The 22,005-nt window shown below is 35.6% G+C and overlaps 1 protein-coding gene across 1 annotated transcript in view; it reads right to left on the minus strand.

Moving 5' to 3' along the window:
* znf609b (zinc finger protein 609b) overlaps window positions 1–22,005 on the minus strand; it is a 67,632-nt gene that overhangs the window by 42,521 nt on the left and 3,106 nt on the right. The window contains exon 2 of the mRNA XM_073835701.1: window positions 14,060–14,922. Within this exon, the coding sequence (XP_073691802.1) occupies window positions 14,060–14,797 (738 nt within the window). The 5' untranslated portion in view covers window positions 14,798–14,922. The remainder of the gene's footprint in view (window positions 1–14,059; window positions 14,923–22,005) is intronic.

Here is a 22,005-nt window from a genome sequence, read left to right on the forward strand (position 1 = left end):
TGTCTTGATTCTATCTAATTATTCAGCATTCATGAGCTTAGCGCTGCTTTGTTTACAGCCATTACTGTCAAAACCACTATTTCTACCGCTCCAAAAGCGCCTCCTGCTGGCATAAAATGAATTTTCATTTTCAATAATAAGCCTGTCTTCACCAACAAGTTTTCGTTGTTGTTTTCTGCAGCACTTTTGATCTTCTTTATTCTGGCTGAAGCAGTTTTGTTTCAATCTGTAAGAATAATCAGCCTATGTCATAGTTTAAAGTTAAATATATTCATATTATTAAGGTGAATATGAGAGTCTTATGTTTGTTTGACAGTAATTTCATATTTCTTGTTTGAATCAAGGCTAAATAAATAATAATAATAATACATAAAAACTGAACATTAATTTATTTGGACCATTTTTATAGCTAAACATATTATATAGTTTTATAGGAGGAGGTTTCATAGACTTGGCAAATTCATTTTTCAGAAGTTTGTAGGTACAGACATCTGTTGTAGGCATTCTTGGCCGTTTTTCTGATGGTTTTTAAAATATTGTTTATATTGATATCGGAAATTAAGATATATATCATGATATAAATTTTAGCCATATCATCCAGGCCTAAACCAAATATTTGAATCTGAATCCAAAGTACTGGATAGGTTCAAAGCTTTTAAAGGGATAGTTCGAGCATTTAAGACATGAAGTTGTATGCAATCCTTATCAGCACTATAGTGTATACACACTGACCCACACTGCGTTCACCTCCCTGATCAGAGTTCTGGCCGCTGGAAGTTTTTCAAGAAAGTAGTCACGGTTAGTTTCCGGGGCCTCAAAACTGTGCGTTTTTACGTGAAAAAAATATATGCGTTTCAAAGCTTGATTAATTTACATCGCAAAAAACACTCCTGACAAAAATCATACCTCAGTTTTAATCGGCACTATATTCTTTCCGTTTCCATCAATCCGCGCTGCTGTCAGTTCGCACGTTCCGATCAGCTGTTCCATTACACACTCGAATGACAACGACGTAAAAAGTAGAAAATTAACAATGGTGCGAACTTGTAAATTCCCAGGTTGTGACCACAAGAATGTGCAGGGATTGCCGTTCAGATTCCATCGTTTTCCTGTTTCGGATATAGTTATGAGACAGCTTTGGCTGGTTGCCATCGGCTACTCTGCGGGAGCTAAAATATCCAGTATCAAGGATTTTCGTGTGTGCAGTGCTCACTTCAGCGAAGACGATTACATTCCCAACCAAGGAGGAAAAAATCAAAAAACGGATTTTAAAGAGTTCTGCTGTACCAGTACCACGGGTAAGCTCTATTTACTAACTTTATGTTGCATACGACAGGTTTATTTTGAAGCTAACGTCGGTTTTTAGGCTAACGTTACACTGAGAATATTCTAATCGGGGCAGTGATAGCAATGACAATAATCGACTGTCTATGTGGTGAGAAAATCGGCAAATGTCATAACTAATGAATTTAATTGAATCTATATAACACAACAAAATATGATGCTTTGCTATATTTGTTATTGTCTGTAACTATGCGGAACGTGTGTCGGTATCATCGTGTTATCCTGTATCCTACATACAGGTAGGTCAAAAACCAGGTATCTCCAACTCCGGTCATCGTGAGCTACATTCCTGCAGCTCGATGTTTTCCTATGACAGGACACCTTTCTCAAATGAGACATTCTGTACAAGCCTGCTAATTACCCGTTGATTTGAGTCAGGTGTGTTGCATCAGAGAAAAACTAAAACCAGCAAGACAGTAGCTCACGAGGACTGGAGATCCCATGTCTAAACTGTACAGGAAACAATCTGATGTTTAGACTCCTGTGGAAATCACGTGAAACGAGGTCTAATATAAAAATATATATATCGTCTGTTCCGTCTGACATTGTGCTAAAATTGGTTTCATCATCAGAAGTTTCGTAGTCAGACATGTTGTCAGCGAGTCGTGCTATCAACAGCTGTTCGGAACGTGCGAACTGACAGCAGCGCGGATTGATGGAAACGGAAAGAATATAGTGCCGATTAAAACTGAGGTATGATTTTTGTCAGGAGTGTTTTTTGCGATGTAAATTAATCAAGCTTTGAAACGCATATATTTTTTTCACGTAAAAACGCACAGTTTTGAGGCCCCGGAAACTAACCGTGACTACTTTCTTGAAAAACTTCCAGCGGCCAGAACTCTGACCAGGGAGGTGAACGCAGTGTGGGTCAGTGTGTATACACTATAGTGCTGATAAGGATTGCATACAACTTCATGTCTTAAATGCTCGAACTATCCCTTTAAAGTCTGAAATCGGATTGAAAACGAACGTAATGTTAACTGTTTTGTTGTAGATACAAACTGGCTTTGTATAAAAGGTCTTAAAATGGATTTTCAAAATTGACTGCTTAAATAAAATTCAAAAACCATTATTCAACATATGTTACAAATTTAATAATATACATAATCTGCTCTATATTAAACAAAAACATTTTTATTTTGTTTTGTATTTTCTAAAAACCTGTGTACTGCAGCCTAGCAATATTGTGATGAGGATAAGTTAACAATCATTAGAAGTTCAGCTTTTAGTTTCAAAACAAGCCTTTCATGTCATCTCCTCTAATCAATAAGAGCAGTTATTGGCATGAGCACAACGGTTCAGCTATAATAAAGCACCAGCCACATGTTTAAGATCAATATTCTTATCAGCATCATCTGTACTATCATTGCTCCATGGATCAAACCATTTTAAGGGGCCCTATCCACATGTGAAATTCAATACAAACAAGCTAATACATTTAGTTTCAACATTTTCATGCACGTTTTTCTTTTCTTCCATTGAACAAGATATGTAAGAGAATTGGCATTCTGCTAAATAACCGTTTTGTTTTCCATCCAAAGAAAGACTGGTTAATTTATGGTTAAATAGAGTAACTTAAACATCAATCATGATCCCACAAATAAAATGTGAGAAGGTCGCAGTAGGAGGACGCAATTAATGCTGAGAACACTGTGCAGCCTTACACTTTAAAAGACCGAGGGGAAGGGCAATGATTCATTAACAACTCCTGCAGTAATCAGTGTAACCTTCTGCTGAGTACAGAAACTCACAATATCAGGAAAAACACACTGATACTAGGCATATTAAAACATCATCAATCAGCTGCAGTCAGGTACTACAAGGAGTGACTAACCAGTCCAACATGATTTGTTTTTATCAGTTCTGTGCGTGTGCATCATTACAGCTGGTTACAGATTGACACCGCAGATAAAACAGCACAAAACTGGTTCTGGCCAGATGCTGTAAACACAACAGGCATGTCCTCTAATTTCACCTCATTTGATAGGATATTTATTGACTCTTATGATGAAGCTTGGCTCACAGTTTTGGAGTAAAGCCCACGACTGCTAAGCAGTACAGCTACAGTCTTAGTGCTCCGCTGAGCCTTTATAGAGGGGAAAACAAACATATGTTAACATACACAACAAACTCTATTAGTCTCAAGTTAGACCTTTTTTTAGACCTAGGGGTAGGTGACATACCGGTAAAAATGTATCACCCAGCAGAGATTTTGGACTATCACCTCTATCTCAGTTACACGTGACAATGGTGTACTACGTAGTCCCGAAAACGTATTATTTGCATCTGTTTTTAAGCAATGTGGTTTAAAAACCGAGTGATTTTAAGCCGTTGAAGCGCAATCAGCATCGAAAGAGAACTCATTTCATTATCTGCTTGCACAGTCTGAGAGACTGTTTCTGAGCGCTGTTGGAGAGGTGCGTGCATATGAAAACCTGTGCTTTATGAGCACAGAGTACTGAACAGAGGTACTTTTGCTGCTTTAAAGGCCTTAAACAGGTAAATACACACAATTGTATGTGTCAAAATGCCTGTCTTTGCAAGTATCCTTGTAAACACAGTAATTTAGGTCTTAAGTGAAAGCAAACAGCTGAGAAAAAAAAAAACACATCTCTAACAGTATATTAGTTTGGGCAGCTCTTAAAGTGACAGCAGTCTAATATTCCTACTGCCTGTCATTCATGTTAACCAAACAACAAAAGAGAGAAAATCCCTCTGCTCCTGACTAAATCACTTTTGCAACTTCAATAAGAAGAAATATTTTATTTAAACAGTGAAGAATTAGTTTTTTGTGATATTGACACTGGTGACAAGAATTATGGAATTTCTATGGTATCAAATTTTGATATCATAAAGACCTTATTTAAAGCTAAGATAACTATATCATGATATTATGTTGTTACCATGAAATAAAATATACTCATATCGTGATTTAAGATTTTGGTCACGTCGCCTATTCCTAATTAGACGTTCATAATATTCTCAAGCTGCCTGTTTTTTCTTTTTTCTGAAAGATGCATTAATTAGCCAGATTTTGTCAAGAAATCAAAATCTCAGTAACTCCACACTTGTGAAATGTCACAATACTCAATGAAACACTTCACAAAAACAAACATTTCATAATATTCAAATGAAACACCAGTGAAATATCACAATACTCAATGTCACACATCTTATAAATATTAATATAAAATTTGCAAATCGAATCTTCCACTACATATCAGCCTTCAAGTATTTCTTGGTAGCACAAACATTGCATTGTTTTAAAGTGATTTCTTTTTTCTTCAATAATTGATCAAATTGTACTAAGTTCCAAATTATGTAGAACTGACGTCACAGAAATACCACATACGAAAACTGATACTGATACAAACATTTCATTTTAGTATCAACTTGGTATCAAAGTACCAGCAATTTCAAATTCCTACTTTGAATAACATTTCATGTATCACACATTTTTAATTTCAAACCCTATATGGAAAAGCGCAGCTAGAACATTCAGATTACGGCTGTCGCTTATTTTGGTAATTGAGTATTCGGTCGATTATTCTGACGATTAATAGAGTAATCGAATTCATTTTTGAGGTTATAAAAATAGACCTAAGCTAACAATAGCCTTTAAAATGAGTAATTTTATTACTCATTATAGCAATGAGGCAATAATAATTGGTTCAAATGCCTACAGAGAGCGTCAACAGCCTGACGTTTGTTTTTACACATTAAAGTGCGATCAATTCCTTATTTAACATTAACAACATTAATTTAAACATCCACTTAATCTTTAATATTCGGGTATTTCTTTTTGACAGAAATGCTACAGCCACTGTAATTTCCTGAATATGTGGACATCAAAACGTGCTGTAAAGTTTTAAAATTTTGGGTTTAAGCTTTTATCTTGAAATCGCGGTGAACAGTTAGCATATTGAGAAAGATAATATTGCATTCTCCTCTGTTTGCATATGTTTATGTTGTTTACCTTACAAATCTGATGAATTGGCAAACATAATATGCAGAAATGGAGTTTGAAACTGTTTGTGTAGAGCAGAATTTGAAGTTATTGTGAACAGAGCGGCATGTACGTAGCCTGAATAATTAAAGCGCAAATATTTCATTAATTGAATTGTAGCGTTTGTGAATTCACAGTGGCATTATGCTTTACGATTTTTAAATGGGTTTAATACAGTAGTCAACATTTGAAGTGGATCAAAACCTTTAATCAAAGTTTTTGTCGTTTTTGTCTTAGGACAAAAAGTTGACTATTGTATATCATGCAGTCTTGGAAAACAGTCTAATAATGCCTTTCATGTCCGTGGAATGCACCACTTCAATGATTTTGTCGGTTACTCGACACAGGCAAATTGCAGTCTACGTTTTTTTTTTTTTAAATAAGAGTACTCAAATTGAATCCAGGAGTCGTGACAGCCCTAATTCCGCTAAAAAAACGTATTCTGTGTTCCATAAATGATGGATAGCCAAATGGATTTGAAGTGATGTGAACTAAATTTGTTTTCATTTATTCTGTCAAAAACATTTATATGTAAAGCTCCATTGTGAAACTTTTCAATACGCAACTTTCCAATAGCAACAGCTATTAATTAAAGCAATACACATATAAGGAGCTCAGTGATTTGTCTTAACAGCAGATACATTGTATTGTTGAATTATGTGGATGAGCTCAGTGTTCAGAGCAAAGAGAGGGGTGGCACCCAGAGCTGTGGTCATGGCTGACACTGATTATGGGAACATGGGAGTACGGGAATATGAGCCTTTCATCTCACATGTGCACTCTGAACCCCTGAAGCAGCAAAACATACTTAACAGCACGTTCTCTCCACATAAAACATCCATAGCATTACATGACGTAATGAGTAGCTGAGACTGTGTAGGGGAAAAAAACACTACCCTCAGCAGCAAGGCAGCAATAGTGTTGCTGAATTGCTCAATTCATTCAGGGGCTCCCATGACGAGAGGGTGTGAAACAGCGAAATAAACAGAAAATGGATGTGAGACAGTGGAATCATGAATATTTTAACAAAAGTGCAGTTTTCAGCACATAAATCAGCAAAGAGAAATAAAAGGGTTCTACTTCAAACAGACAGACAGCTAGCAAATATTTGATGAAGAAATCAATGAAGTGGCCAGATGTCACAACTGGCCAACATTTTTGAAACCTATCTATAATTTAGATAGCTGATATGTAGTTTGTGTGGAAGAGAACACACAGAAAATGATGTATTAAGAGCCAGGGCTGTACATTTTTGAACAGAATCTTGCCTAAATATTTTTTCAGAAGCCACAGAAGATACTTACATGTTTCCCAGAAGACAAAATAAGTTCATTTTACCCTGATCTTCAAATTCAAAACATTCTGTAATAGTTGCCTGAGTCCCTCAGTTGTCTTCAGTGTGAAAAGATGGATCTCAGAAACATACAGTCATTGTTGGAAAGGGTTTAAATACACAAAAATGCTGAAAAACCTAAGAATTTGTGGATTTTCATAATGGATTTTTCTGAAGAACAGAGTCAACTCATGAACAACTATCCCTAAAAACAAACAAACAAACAAAAAAAAACACAGCTGTGGATCATCCAGGTAAAAACACAGTCTTAAAATTCAAGTGTATGTAAACTTTTGAACTGGTTGTTTTTATAAATTCAACTATTATTTCCTCTTGTGGACTATATGTAAACATATTTTATGTGAATGTCTAATTCAGAACAGTACTAAATAAAAAAAAATAACACGCACTGTGCATGATCTCTTCTATTTTGGTCAAATAATTAACATTTCGGAGATTCTGTAAGGTGTATGTAAACTTTTGGCCTTAACCGCATAATTGCATTTTCAATGTATTTTTGAATAATCCAATAGAGTAGACAAAAAAGTAGTCAAACCATTGAGCCAGTAAGACGAGTTAAAATAAAACTGAACTGACTTAAATGCAACATTAAATGCAACATTTAATGCCAACGTGCATAGATATGTAAATTGCACACTAAAGCAGCGCTAGACACAGGCTGGATTGTCTTGTGCACAAAGCATTGCTAAATCATTCTGTCGCTGAAATCTTCAACAATACCCTCTAATCTTCTTAAAAGGATCTTTCCAGTGACACTAACCTCATTAGAGCAAGAGTAACTCGACACACAATGCCAGAGCACAAAGATGTTAAACACGCCACAAGACTAAGCAACACTGAATGGCAGCTCTTTACACATTCTACGGTACAAGACAGATGTATGAATGAGATCTTGCGATTTTCTTGATCAAACAATAATGTTCTACTTTTCATAGCAGCCCAAGGGCTTAAAGTATTGTGCTTGTCAAAATGAAAGAACTGCCATTACAAAGAGATTCATGATGGTCCAGTGCCCACCCCCACAACACTGGGTTACTTTATACAACAGCTGTTTTCGCTAAAGGAGGAGGCTAAATAAATGTTCATCTCAGCAAAACAATGTGCAGCACATGCTACGCATTATGTAAAGTTTTCTACGAAAATTACAGCCCATCATTGCAAGTTACCACCCTCATTCTGTACCGTGAGAGCTGTTCAAACCAGCCCTAAATGGACTACAACACATCCCGATTCATAATATGCATCCTAAGCAGTCAGCCAGAATAGGATTAGTGCATCTCAAACATAATACATAATTTATACCAAAAGATTCAGGGATGATGAACTGTTTGCAGTGGATTTCTGAAAGTGTGCTTCAGGCTAGTATTGTTCACGAAACTCTTTGTGCAGCCAAACAGGACTATGCAGCATATCTCTTTCAACTCTTTTATCTGTATCAAATGCAGAGCTGTAGCTGGAACAGTTTGAATAAATTCACAAAATATTGGAACCATATCGGTTATTAGGTGATTTTTAACTCTTTTAAAGAACTATGTCTTTATGATACTATACTATTTGTGAACCTGGACCACAAAACCAGTCTTAAGTAACAAGGGTATATTTGTAGCAAAAGCCAAACAAAATGATATTTTTAAATTTCCTACTGTAAATATATCAAAACTTAATTTTTGATTAGTAATATGCATTGCCAAGAACTTCATTTGGACAATTTTAAAGGCGATTTTCTCAATATTTAGATTTTTTTTGCACCCTCAGATTCCAGATATTCAAATAGTTGTGTCTTGGCCAAGCATTGTCCTATCCTAACAAACCATACATCAATGGATAGCATATTTATTAAGCTTTCAGATGAGTCCGGGGTTACATTTCTTTTTTCCTGTAATAGTTTTTACAAATGTTTTGTTGAGCAGATTTCAAAAAGAACAGCTATGAATATTTCATACTGTACATTATAAATGTTGCAATAGTGCCATTAAAAAAATGAAAATTCTGTCATCATTTACTTATCCTCATGTTATTCCAGACCCATAAGAATTACGTTTATCTTTGAAACACAAATGTCCTGCCAATGAAAGTCCATGTAAGAAAATATTTAATGATTCAAACAGTTCTTCAAAAAGCAAGCGCACAAGTTTGAGTTTCCATTTACCACGCATGGGTTCATTAAATGTTCATATTTGAATAAAAGCCTAAATCAAATCTCTACATAGTATACAGCAAATATATCTCTTCAGAAGTCTTGAACCGTTCGATTCATATGATTACGTTTACAGAGAGAGCTTTGTAAAAGTTTTGTAAATGTACTTTCAATGGAGGGACAACAATCTCTCAGGTTTCATTCAAAATATCGTCAATTCAGAATTTTGTTCATTTTCAAAACACTAATGGAATGACATGAGGATGAGTAAATGACAATTTTTCTTTTGGGGTGAACTACCCTGTTCAATTTTACTTCAAATTTACAAGCATTACAACAATGAGGAAAAAAAATCTACTATTTTTAACAAAATAGTATTCATTTAATTCATTTTTGGCCAAGCTTTTTTTGAAATTGCGGGTTATCTCTGTTGAACCAACAATTCTTCAATGCTTCATACAAAAGAAATTAAGGTTTTTGAGGAAAACACTCCAGGAGTTTTCTCAATATAGTGGACTATAATGGGTTGGAGGTCCAAATTGCAGTTTCAAAGGGCTCTACATGATCCCAGCTGAGGAATAAGGATCTTATCTAGCAAAACTAACGTCCATTTTCTAAAACTAAATAAGAATTTATATACCTATTAACCACAAATGCTTGTCTTGCACTAACTCGGTTTCAAACATTGGATAAGTGGTTAGTTCTTCACCTGTGTACTTCGGTTCAAAAAGGTAGGGTAGGGCAAAAAACGGCATCTCATTTTCTCCTCCAACTTCAAAATCGTTAGATGTTGTTTTATCTGTTTTTGTAAAGAGTGTTTGACTTTCTTTGCACGTTCACTTTGTAAACACTGGGTCTGTACATCTGCATACGTAATGTTAACTTTCCAACATGACTGCGTAATGCGTGAAGTTGAGCTAGTGCAAGACAAACATTTGTGATTAAAAAGTATAGAAACTGTAATTGTTTTTTAGAAAATGAGCAATCGTTTTGCTAGATAAGACCCTTATTCCTCAAATGGGATTGTGTAGAGCCCTTCAAGGCTGCATTGAAATAGCAATTGATCCCCATTGAAGCTAACTATATGGAGGAAAATCCTGAAATGTTCGCTTAATTTCTTTGCAACTGAAGAAAGAAAGACATGAGGGTGAGTGAATGATCAGGAAATGTTTATTCTGAGCTAGTGAGCTAATTCTTTAGAGTACCACTTAATATGGTGGTAATGTGTCCCAATTAATACTTACACTTTTAGCAGTGCGAGCATGTGAACTGTGCAAGAGCCCTGATTTCTTCACCAGCCCTTTTTCGCCTCAGTGGAACTGTGGGAGCGCTGACAAGCTCCTTAGTGTGTAGGAAGTTAAAGACTTCATCCACTTACAATGCAACCCCCCCTCCCCCTCTTTCATTTAGCCAGGTCATTTGTTCCCCCTTCTCCTTCCTCTGGCCCTCGAGTGGCCTTTTTTTTCTTAGCAGATACGAGCAGAGCACCTTCCAACCTCCTCTTGCGAAGCTACAAGCAGACTTCACCGCTGGCATTTAACACATGATCTCTCCCACCTCCGTTTGGAAGCACTGCGGCAACTCGAGGCATTCAACAGTTTTCTCTCATTTATTCATTCCTTCCCTCATTTATCGGTCTCTGTTTGTTTATCCCCCTCTGTTCTGCCCTCTAGCTTTCTCTCTGCTCACATTGAGAGGTGAAATGAGGCATGCTGGAAATTTGCTGGCTGACAATGGAGGACAGCTGCTCTCACTGCTCAAGCCTTTCATGAGCTGAATTAGCAGTGCGAGCTCGCCGCGCTCCCTTCCCCCACCCTTGCTGCTGGCTTTAACACCCATCCAGACATACTAGCAGTCGCCATGTACAAAGCTGAGGGAAAAGCACCACGAAAAACGGCTTTGTTTCTCAGATCTGCTATTGCTTTAATGGCTGTTTTTTTGCCACCTTGTGTTTTCTAATCAATTACTTCTTGCATGCTGTATCATGAGCCCAAACAAAACCTAACAACACTTTAAATGCCATCAAAAAACAACAAATTGAACACATTTTTGCACCACCCAACAGTATTACCAACAATGAAAATTAGAGATTGACCTTTTGGATTTTGGAGATGCCAAAAACTAATGTGGGGAAAACAGCAGAAAATCTATTACTCGAGTCATCTGTTTATAAAATATCTGTATTGTTCCTCTAAAATGATATGAAATACCAGTGTAAAATTAACTGGTCACAACATAAAATGTGACCCTGGACTACAAAACAAGCCGTAAGTAGCATGGGTATATTTGTAGCAAGAAGATATTTTGTAAATTTCCTACTGTAAACATATCTAAATTTAATTATTGAATAGTAATATGCATTGCTAAGAACTTCATTTGGACAACTTGGATTCCAGATTTTCAAATAGTTGTATCTTGACCAAATACGGTCATTTCCTAACAAACCATACATCTCAATTAAAAAAAATAAAAAATACCCTTATGACTGGTTTTGTGGTCCATGCTCACAAATTGTTACGTTATTGTATGAATCATTTCATTTCTATTGCAAGTTTTAAAAACTGTAATTACTTAATACCCACTTGACCCTGAGAGGAAATAGTTGTGATTTTGAACAATCACTAGGAAGCAAAGATCTCTTTTGTACTGACATGTTTCCAAGAACACTGCGCACTATGAAATCTGAAGAAAGTACAGGATTTGGCTTTGATTTCAGCATTTGAATCATCAATACAACATTCACACTAAAATTATAGTTACCGATCTAATCTACCACAGATTTAACTTGTCACAGCATGTCACTGAAAAGACAAAAAACACTTAGGGAGTGACCTTAAAATAGGCCTCAAAACCATTTCTAAAAGTTGCAGGGTAGGCTCTTTATAGTGACTGGAATTTCAATGTTGGCCAATCCACATAAAGCACAACAGTAGCAAACATAATCCTGAAATTAATATGTCAATCCGCAGTTGTTCTTTTAGCCGAACAGTATGTACTTGCAAAAAGTTACATCATTAAGCTTTATGCAGATAAAAGGCCAATGTAGAAGAGACAGACAAACACTGGCATCACTTATCTTCTTAAGATCTGAAACTGGATTCGAAGCTTTAATTGGAATTTCCTTCCCAATTTTAATGATCCCCAGAAGCACAGAAGCTCTTCTGTTCTGATTAAAAGCTTGTATACAAGCAGTTAAATGACCTTCTTCCAGCCCTTCCCCCACTGCAAGTTTAGGCCAGTGGGGTTAGGAGGGTCTGAGCTCTTTCCCTACCCCCCCAGCCACATCTTTGGCTCCTGGGATTAAGCAACATGGACAGTCAAACCAAGCCTAAACTTCCCTCTATTCATAGATCAGAGCAACAGGAAGAACACGGAAATCAAGGCAAACATTTTGTAATGTAATACTTAGGGATGCACGAGATTTATCGGACAGATAAATTATCGACCGATATGGGTAAAAATTACGCCATTTTTATTGCTCCGATAAATAAATAAAATCCGATCCGATAAAGTACTCTTGCTGGTAAATCAATCAATCAGTCTGGTTTATCTGAGATTCATCTGCTTTCCGAGTGCAAGTGACTGCAGCTGTAAACTGCAGTGACTCTCGGACTTTGTCGTGTTTAATACGTCATCATCTGTGTCGTCATCATCGTCTTCGCAGGTCTGGAAGTTTTTCACGGTCGCAGAGGAGGACGATGCTATTGCTATTTGCAACACATGTTTAGCAAGGATTCTGAGAGCAGGTAAAAAGCCGTCAAGTTTTAACACAACAAATCTTATATCTCTCTTCAGAGGTCGTCACCGCGGTGAATCTGTTTTAAGGGCCGTTCACATGTCGCGCCTAAAACGCGTGGAAAACGTTAGGCGCGCCTCTTTCTCTTTCTTTCCAAACCGCTCTGTAGCTTGCTCTGTCGTGGCGTCTGCCGTTGCTAAGCAACCATGACCTGCGCTCTCCATAAAGACGCGGAAGTTTCAGCAAAGGATAAATGGATTTTCAGCATTAAAAATCGCTTGCAGTAGCTCTGTTATTAAATTTATTTTAAAATGTTTATTCCTGTACAGCTATGATAAGCTGTTTCTCCACCTTGGCAGTGCTTTCAATGTTATTAAAGGAAAGGGTAAAGCTAATTGGTTGGTTCATGTCACATGATCTGCGTTGGGCTTGCGGCATTCTGAAAAGTTGAGATATTTTTATCTCGATTCTGATGTTTTATTCACCGCCTTGTACAATTTGGTTGCTGCACACATTCATAATATGATCAATAAGAATGGACTACACGTAAGCTTTAACAGACATTTGGACATCTGACATTAGTCCATGATGTACTTTTCATTTTTTCCAGGTATTATATATCTATACCCAGATATATAATATACATTTCATTAGTTTATCTCAGATTTTGTATTCTCCTGGGTGCACAAAATTATCATATAAAAATATGAGCGTATTGGGTATCGGTATCGGTATCGGCCACAAGAAGGACTTAATTATCGGCTATCGGTATCGGTAAAACTTTTTCATATCGTGCATCCCTAGTAATAATGTTAGCATAATACTGTATATATTGCTTCTTTTTACACAAACTAATGACATTTGTGACCCTACATTGTATGGGACAAAATGATCAATTTTACTTTTATGCCAAAAACCATTAGGATATTAAGTAAAGATCATGTTCTATGAAGATATTTTGTAAATTTCCTACCCCAAATATATTAAAACTTAATTTTTGATTTTAAAACTTAACTTTAAAACTTAACTTTAAAGGCGATTTTCCTAAAATGTAGATTTTTTTTTTGCACCCTCAGATTTTTAAAAAGTTGCATCTCGGCCAAATATTGTCCCATACTAACAAACCATACATCAATGATTTTGTGGTTCAGGGTCACAATTTCTTTCTTTCAAAAAGTACCATAACCTAGTGGTTAAATAACCATGAGGCTTATTTGAGTAATGAGTAACATTTACTCAGTTTGTTTCACCCTCTTTTGCGCATTATTTCCAGTCCTCTCTCTGATTTGATCAATAAAAGCAGCAAATGTCAATTGAAAGGCATATACAATGCAAAGAAAACAGCCTAACGCAGAGGAAACAACTTACTTGCATTCAGGTGGTCATGTCGTTAATATTGACTTACGTTTTCAATACTTCAATAACACAATTTCCATTAGCTGCTAAATGGTTCAAATACACAAGCGGGCCATCCGCGCTTACCTTTTCATTTTTCACCTTCTTCAAAGCTCTGCATTCCCCGTCGAGCTCCTCCGGCTCTGATTTAATAGCTAACGGAGAGACAATTCCAATAGTTTCCAGAGCATTATTCCCAAGTTGCTCTGTCACAGCCATGTCTGCATTTTGTGTACTGTCAAAGGGTGTGTTGCGCGTGCTTCCAAACGCCTGAGCGTTTGCTACTATCTCCTTTTCAATTGCCACGACCGCAACTGGTCCGCTTTCGCTTTTGTCTTTCTTGTTTTTCCCGCTCGATACTTCCTTTTTGCTGTTCGGCACACCACGTGAGGCCTTACCGGCCTTCTCGACGCCTTTTCCAGCAGCGGTGTTTCCGCCTCCCGAACTACCTGTTGCCCCAGTAACCTCCCCTTGGGTCCGTCCCTGATGGTCCTTTTTGGCTCCATCCGCAGCTGGAGACTTGCTGCTATTGTCTTTAGAATTTTTGTTGCGTTTAGATTTCGATTTGCTCTCTTTGCCCTGAGGGGCACTCACTGGGCTCACAAACTTGATATTGTCTGGCAGAGCCGCTACTGCGCTAGGTGGAGCTGCCATTCCCCCTCCGTCCTTGGTGCCAGACATCTCGAGTTTGTCCTTCTCTAGGTCAGCGTCAAGGTCGATAATCAGATTTCCAACCCCGATATCCCACTCATCACCGCTGTCGTAAGTGTCCACCGCATTCGAGTCCACACCTTTCCCGCCTGCAGTGCCACCACTTAGGGACATTTTAGTGCCAGCGGCCCAGGTTTGTCACAGTAACGTCTGATTCCTCAGACTGCCAGGGTGTGGGGAGAAGGAGAACAGTAGCCTCAACGTATTGATGTCAACTTCCCAGTCACCCACATTTTGCCCTAGAGGAGAGACATACAAAAGGGATTATCTGACTTGAAATTGTAGTCTGAAAATGAAACGGTGAGCGATGAATATGCACTACACCATAGACTTGACCTACCACACAAGAGCAAACATAAAACATGAGTGGCAACTTAGTGAACAGTAAAGTTTTCTGAACCCTCTTTACATAGTATACTAACTGAATAAAAGAAAATCATGATGCAATCAATCTTTTCCTCTTTTCCATGTTAATTTGAGAAACTCAACAGAAAAGCATTGTTATTTCATCTAGAGCTGCAAAACGATTAGTCGTGATTAATCGATTCAAAACAGAAATGTATGTTTTCATACTGTATGTGTGTGTACTGTGTATATTTATTATGTATGTATGTATATATATATATATATATGCATATACTATGTACCTATTATAGTAATAAATGGCTAATAAACTAGGTTCTAACCCTAAACCTAACCTTAACCAATGTTAAATCTATGTAGTTACCGTACATTACTCAGTACTTTCTTAATTAACAAGAATATATATCGTAAGTGCATGTACAGTAAAATAAAATGCACCCCACACTTCAACTTATGTAAATAACTTGTGGAATTTGCTGAAGAAACACTTGCAAAATAATTTATAAACAACACTTGTGGTTAGAGCTGCAAAATGATTAGTTGCGATTAATCGATTCAAAATAAAAGTTTGTTTGCATACTATGTGTGTGTACGTATATTTATTATGTATATATAAATACGCATACATGTATAGATTAAGTAAAAATATGTTAGATTTATATGTAAAATATATATAATATAAAGCATATACAAGTGCTGACATACAAATACATACAATTTTTTTTAATATTTACATATGTGTGTGCATTTATATATATACACATAATAAATATACACAGTACACAAACATAAAGCATGTAAACAAACTTTTTTAATCGATTAATCGTGACTAATCGTTTTGCAGCTATACTTGTGGTAGAAACAATACTCAAATATTCATACTGGTTTGTATTACTATATGTTCAAATTCAAATGTGCAGAGCAATGTCAGTAAAAGTACAAAACACACACACACACACACACACACACACACACACACACACACACGCACACATTTACTCAGCTAACTAAATGGGGACATTACATAGACTTCAATTGTTTTTATATACAGAGAGTTATACATTTTCTAACCTAAACCTAACCCTAATCCAAACATAAAACTTCCTGCATTTTTACAATTTCAAAAAAAAAACTTTATAAATGAGAACAAAAGAGAGGTTTTTGAAGATTTTGAAGATCAGGTTTTGCTCACCTTCGGGTTCAAATTTGTCCACAAATATGGTTAAGTAGGTACACACACAAACACAAATGTATGTTAAACTACTTTTTGATTATTTATTAGTACAGTGAAAGAGACTGATAGGACAATTATTCATCATTTGGTCATTTTAAGATTACAGATTGGAATTTTCATCTTTTGCCCTTTCCAAAATTGTACCAACAGATAATAAACATTTTAATGGGTTTTCATTTTCTCATTTGCATTTCCATTGCATTGTATTGGCCAGATATCAGCATCTGTCATTGAAAAAAACGATTACCACTTAACCGCTACTTAAGTCGTTAACAAACTTCTATATCTTGCACAGAACAGTATCTGCTAAACAGTGAGCAAGGTTTAGATAACAATAAGGACATTTTGCAAAGACATTCCCTTCTAAGATGAAAACTGATGTGTGAAATTGTAGCATTTTGACCTATATTATGTTGCCTAAGAGCACGTGTCTCCTGATATTAATCTTCATTCAAAAGCTGATGTCTATAAACTAATTAAAGCGGCCATTCTTTTCTACAGGTCATCTCTGCTTAGCGAGGGTACGGCCAAATAAGCTCACACAAGTCAAAGGAGCATGCACTTTGACCTCTGACAGTGTAAATAATTAACACTCAAGTCTGCAGAATTTGTCCTGCAGTGCTAAGGGGCCCGGGGCTGCAAAACAAGAGCTGGAAAGCAACTTAAATGACCACAGTGTTCTAATAAAACGAAATCTGTACAAATCTGATTAACTCATGTTAGTCTATCCATGTTTGAAATGCTTCACCAAGATTAACAGCAGATCAGTTCAGAGAGTAGCAGGCTTTGTTCAATAAGCTAGAGCTTGTCTCAGCCTTTCATTTAGTTTGATATAGGTTTTTTGCAAGTCTCTGATCATCACAAAAGCCAAATAGTGGCATTGAATTTGAGTGATATCTTTGATAATTCTCCAATCAAGCATCTTGCATCTTAAATCTACTGTGCTTCTAGTTTGAATGCATATCTTGAACTATACTCTTAAAAATAAAGGTTCCAAAAGGTGTTTTTGCAGTGATCCCATAGAAGAACCATTTTTGGTTCCCCAAAGAACCTTTCAGTGAACAGTTCTTAAAAGAAATCTAAAGAACCTTTTCTGCATTTGAAAGGTTCCATGGATATTCAAGGTTCTTCATGGAACCATCGATGCCAATAAAGAACCTTCATTTAAGAGTGTATGGATAAGGTCAATCTTGTACTCATACTAAACCATAAAGGCTTGGATTTTGAGACAGAATGACAGTCCTGATAAAGATGATTGTGTTGCCATTTAAACACTCCAACAGAGCCTCTGGATTCCCTGTACCTATGCCTTGTACATGACAATAGCCCACCGAAAGCAAGACACAAAACCTTGTATTGATTGTAGGCCCCTTCATTGACGAGCCATCATTTGACGACCATGCGCTCTCTGCATAATCCCAGATGGTCATTCTTTCACAGTGGGCAGATCTAAAGACTGCAGATGTTCTGCTGGAACAAACAGTCAAAGGGGTCAAAGTCAGTTTGTAACATCTGTAGCTAACCTGTGCACCGTGGTTTCATGTGAAAAGCCTGTTTGATCCCTTTTAAAAGTCCAGGAGATGTACAGCTTATTCAATACTCTGCTATTTAAACAAGGCATCACAGAATGAGTGTTTAAGGATCACAAATCTCAATGTGTTTCAGCCTTTTGAAAACACAATACGCATCTTTTTACATCTATTTGTTTATCTGACAATAAAATTACTTCAACTTGTCAGCAAACCGCCATTGTTGACTAGGAAATTCAAGAGCTTAAGTTTAAAAAAAAAGTTAAAATGCACAATAAAAAAAAAGTTTTTCATAAATTTCTAATAAATTTACTCAAGGAAGAATGAGTTTTAATCATTTCTATTTATGTGCAGCAATATAACAGTAATAGTAGCTTCACGCAAATATTTTTTTACGTTTACACTTTTACGATTTTGTAAACATTTCTGAGAGATAATTGTTGAATCGTTGTTTGGAACAGATTTATTGTAAAAGTTAATTGGAATTCTGGAAAGAATGGATTCTAGAAAGAATCTAATTTTACTAACATAAACTACTAAATTATTTTGAATCGATTAATCACGACTAATCGTTTTGCGGCTCTAAAATATAATATGCATCTATTGGCATCGATTTCCTTTATCTGCCAAAAGATAACTTCAAATTGCAAGCAAACAACCATTGTTGACAGGAGAATCAAATAGGTTAAATAAAACAATTAAAATACAGTTTACTCAAGGGAGAATGAGATATAGTAACTTCTATTTATGCGCACCAATATAACAAAACACTAATAGCAGCTTCACTCAAATATTTTTACACATTAAAAATGCCACAGTGATTTTATAAATATTTCTGAGAGATGTTTGGAACAGATTTATTGTAAAAGTTCACTGAAACTGATTCTATAAATAATCAGGTTTTACTGACATAAGCTTTTAAAACACTTTTCAATCTTATACTAACAAATCATGACAAGCTGTCTTGATCCCAAATAAAAAGTGCACTAAAATCCTCACAATTTTCAAAATGTTGGCTAATTTTATATAGTCAATAAATATAAAAATATTAGAGCTGCAAAACGATTAGTCACGATTAATCGTTTCATAGTAAATGTTTGTTTGCATACTATGTTTGTGAGTGTATATTTATTATGTATATATAAATACGCACATACATGTATATATCAATGAAAACATGTTAGATTTATATGTAAAATCTTTATATTTATTTATAATGTAAATGATATACAAGTGTTTACATACAAATATGTTTTCAAATATATAAATATATGTGTGTGTGTTTATGTATACAACATAATACATATACATAGTATGCAAACAAACTTTTATTTTGAATCGATTAATCGCAACTAATCGTTTTACAGCTCTGAAAAACAATATGCATCTTTTGGCATCAATTTGCTTATCTGCGGAAAAATGACTTCAAATTGCGAACAAACGGCTATTGTTGACAAGGGAATTGAAGACATTAAATTAAAAAAAATTTAAATTCAGTAAAATCTTGTTTTCCACAGTCTACTCAAGGACAATTACTTTTTACAATCTCGTACTAACAAATCTTGACACAAACTGTCTTAATCCCAAATAAAAAGTGCATTAAAATCATCATAATTTTCAAGTCATTGGCTAATTCTATATAGCCAATAAATATCAAAATATTAGATCTGCAAAACAATTAGTCGCGATTAATCGATTCAAAATAAAAGTTTATGTTTGCATACTATACGCGTGTGTACTATGTTTTATCATGTATATATAAATATTAGGGCCGGGACTCGATTAAAAAAATTAATCTAATTAATTAGAGGCTTTGTAATTAATTAATCGAAATTAATCGCATTTTAATCGCATATAAATTTGACCTGAGAACAGAGAGAAGTAAGTTTTTTCATATGGATTTTTAGTATACCATTGAATAATGACTGAATACATAAGCTTAAGCAACAAAATATTGTTTTAGTCCAACAGACCAGTGCAATATTGCCATTAAGTGTAGCAACAGGCTCGATGTGCTGCGGTGATATGCGAATTCCTTGTTGCATAGCTTGCACGCAACCATGCTCTTATCAACGCTTCCATCCATTCGTTTTTTATAACAAAATTTCCCATCCACAGGGCCAACCAAAGCGGTCTCGTCTGAACGCTAGTTGGTGCTCCAGTATAATCGGTCCGCCGAAACTCATCCAGTGAGAAACGTTCCACGGTGCAAAAATAAGTGCGATTAAAATGCGTTAAAAAATTAACGCGTTATTTTTGTGTAATTAATTAATCTAAATTAACGCGTTAAAGTCCCGGCCCTAATAAATATACAAACATACATGTATACATTAAGGAAAATATGTTAGATTTATATGTAAAATGCATAGTACACACACATAGTACACAAACATAAACTTATTTTGAATCGATTAATCACGACTAATCGTTTTGCAGCTCTAAAACACAATATGCATCTTTTGGCATCAATTTGTTTATCAGCCAAAAAAAATCCTTCAAATTGCGAGCTAACAGCCTTTGTTGACAAGGGAATTCAAGACGTTAAATTAAAAAATTAAATGCAGTAAAAATCTGTGTTAAAAAAGCCTGTTTTCCCACAATCTACTCAAGGACAATCACTTTCACAATCTCATACTAACAAATCATGACACAAACTGTTTGAATCCCAAATAAAAAGTGCATTAAAATCATCATAATTTTCAAATCACTGGCTAATTCTATATAGCCAATAAATATCAAAATATTAGAGCTGCAAAACAATTAGTCGCGATTAATCGGTTCAAAATAAAAGTTTATGTTTGCATACTATATGCGTGTGCACTATGTTTTATCATGTATATATAAATATACACACATACATGTATATATTAAGGAAAATATGTTAGATTTATATGTAAAATGCATAGTACACACACATAGTACACAAACAAACTTATTTTGAATCGATTAATCACGACTAATCGTTTTGCAGCTCTAAAACACAATATGCATCTTTTGGCATCAATTTGTTTATCTGCCAAAAGCAAACTTCAAATTGTGAGCAAACAATCATTGCTGATAAGGGAATCCAATAAAAAAATTAAAACACAGTAAAAGTCTGTGTTAAAAAGAAGCATTTTTTCCACAGTTTACTCAAGGAAGAAGAATGAGATCTAATATTTCTATTTATGTGCACTAAAATAGCAATACAGTAGCTTCACTCAAATATTTTTACTCATTAAAAATGCCACAGAGATTTTGTAAACATTTCTGAGAGACAATTGCTTGGAACACATTTCTTGTAAAAGTTAATTGGAACTGATTCTAACAAGATTTTTACAATCTAATACTAATAAATCATGACACAAGCAGTCTTAATCCCAAATAAAAAGTGCATTAAAATCCTCACAATTTTCAAAACGTTGGCTAATTTTATATAATCAGTAAATCAAATATCAAATATAATCAGAATTATCAGACCTATTGATGCCAGCCAAAAGCATACAGAGAACAACATTAATCTGCATTAGAAACATCCATAAAAAAAGTGCATAACAGGCCGCTTGTAACGGCGATAAAGATCGAATGCTGAACTGAATGATGTGCATAGCTTGAGTGGTGACACGACAGTAAATTCATAATGAGCGTATGGATCCCTTTAAGCATTTACAAACATTACAGAGCTACAGCAATATATCTCTCTTCCAGCTGTACGCTCCCTTCGGCTCAGACCTATTGATTTCTCTGGACTATCCTAACACAGGATCAGAGAACTTTCAATATCAAAGCTTGTTTGTGGTAGGAGTACGATATACGGACTAAAAAACACAGCTGTCTAGACCAAAAGCTTTTTTAGTGTAAAATACAGACAGTAAACATCTAGCTCTGGCCTGCAGACAAAACTCAATTCTACAGACACTAAACAGCTAAAAAGAGAGAGGGCGAAAAAAATAAATAAATAAAGACACAGGTAATAGATTCGCCCTCCGGCCGACTGCCAACTCATCTCCACACAAGTACTCTACAACATTATTACTGACAAAAGCAAATCATACTGAAAGTAGATGATATGAAAGTTCATATATTTGCATGTGTTTGGTGTCAAGGGATCCCTACGACAAACATTGCAATGTTTTTGGCCAGTGTCATGGAATTCTTTGAAGTTCCTTTCAGTACCATGGTATTACCATCTAAAACCACCGTTTCACTGCACTGTA

The sequence above is a fragment of the Garra rufa genome, chromosome 3 (genome assembly GCF_049309525.1).
Source record: "Garra rufa chromosome 3, GarRuf1.0, whole genome shotgun sequence".
NCBI lineage: Eukaryota > Metazoa > Chordata > Actinopteri > Cypriniformes > Cyprinidae > Garra > Garra rufa.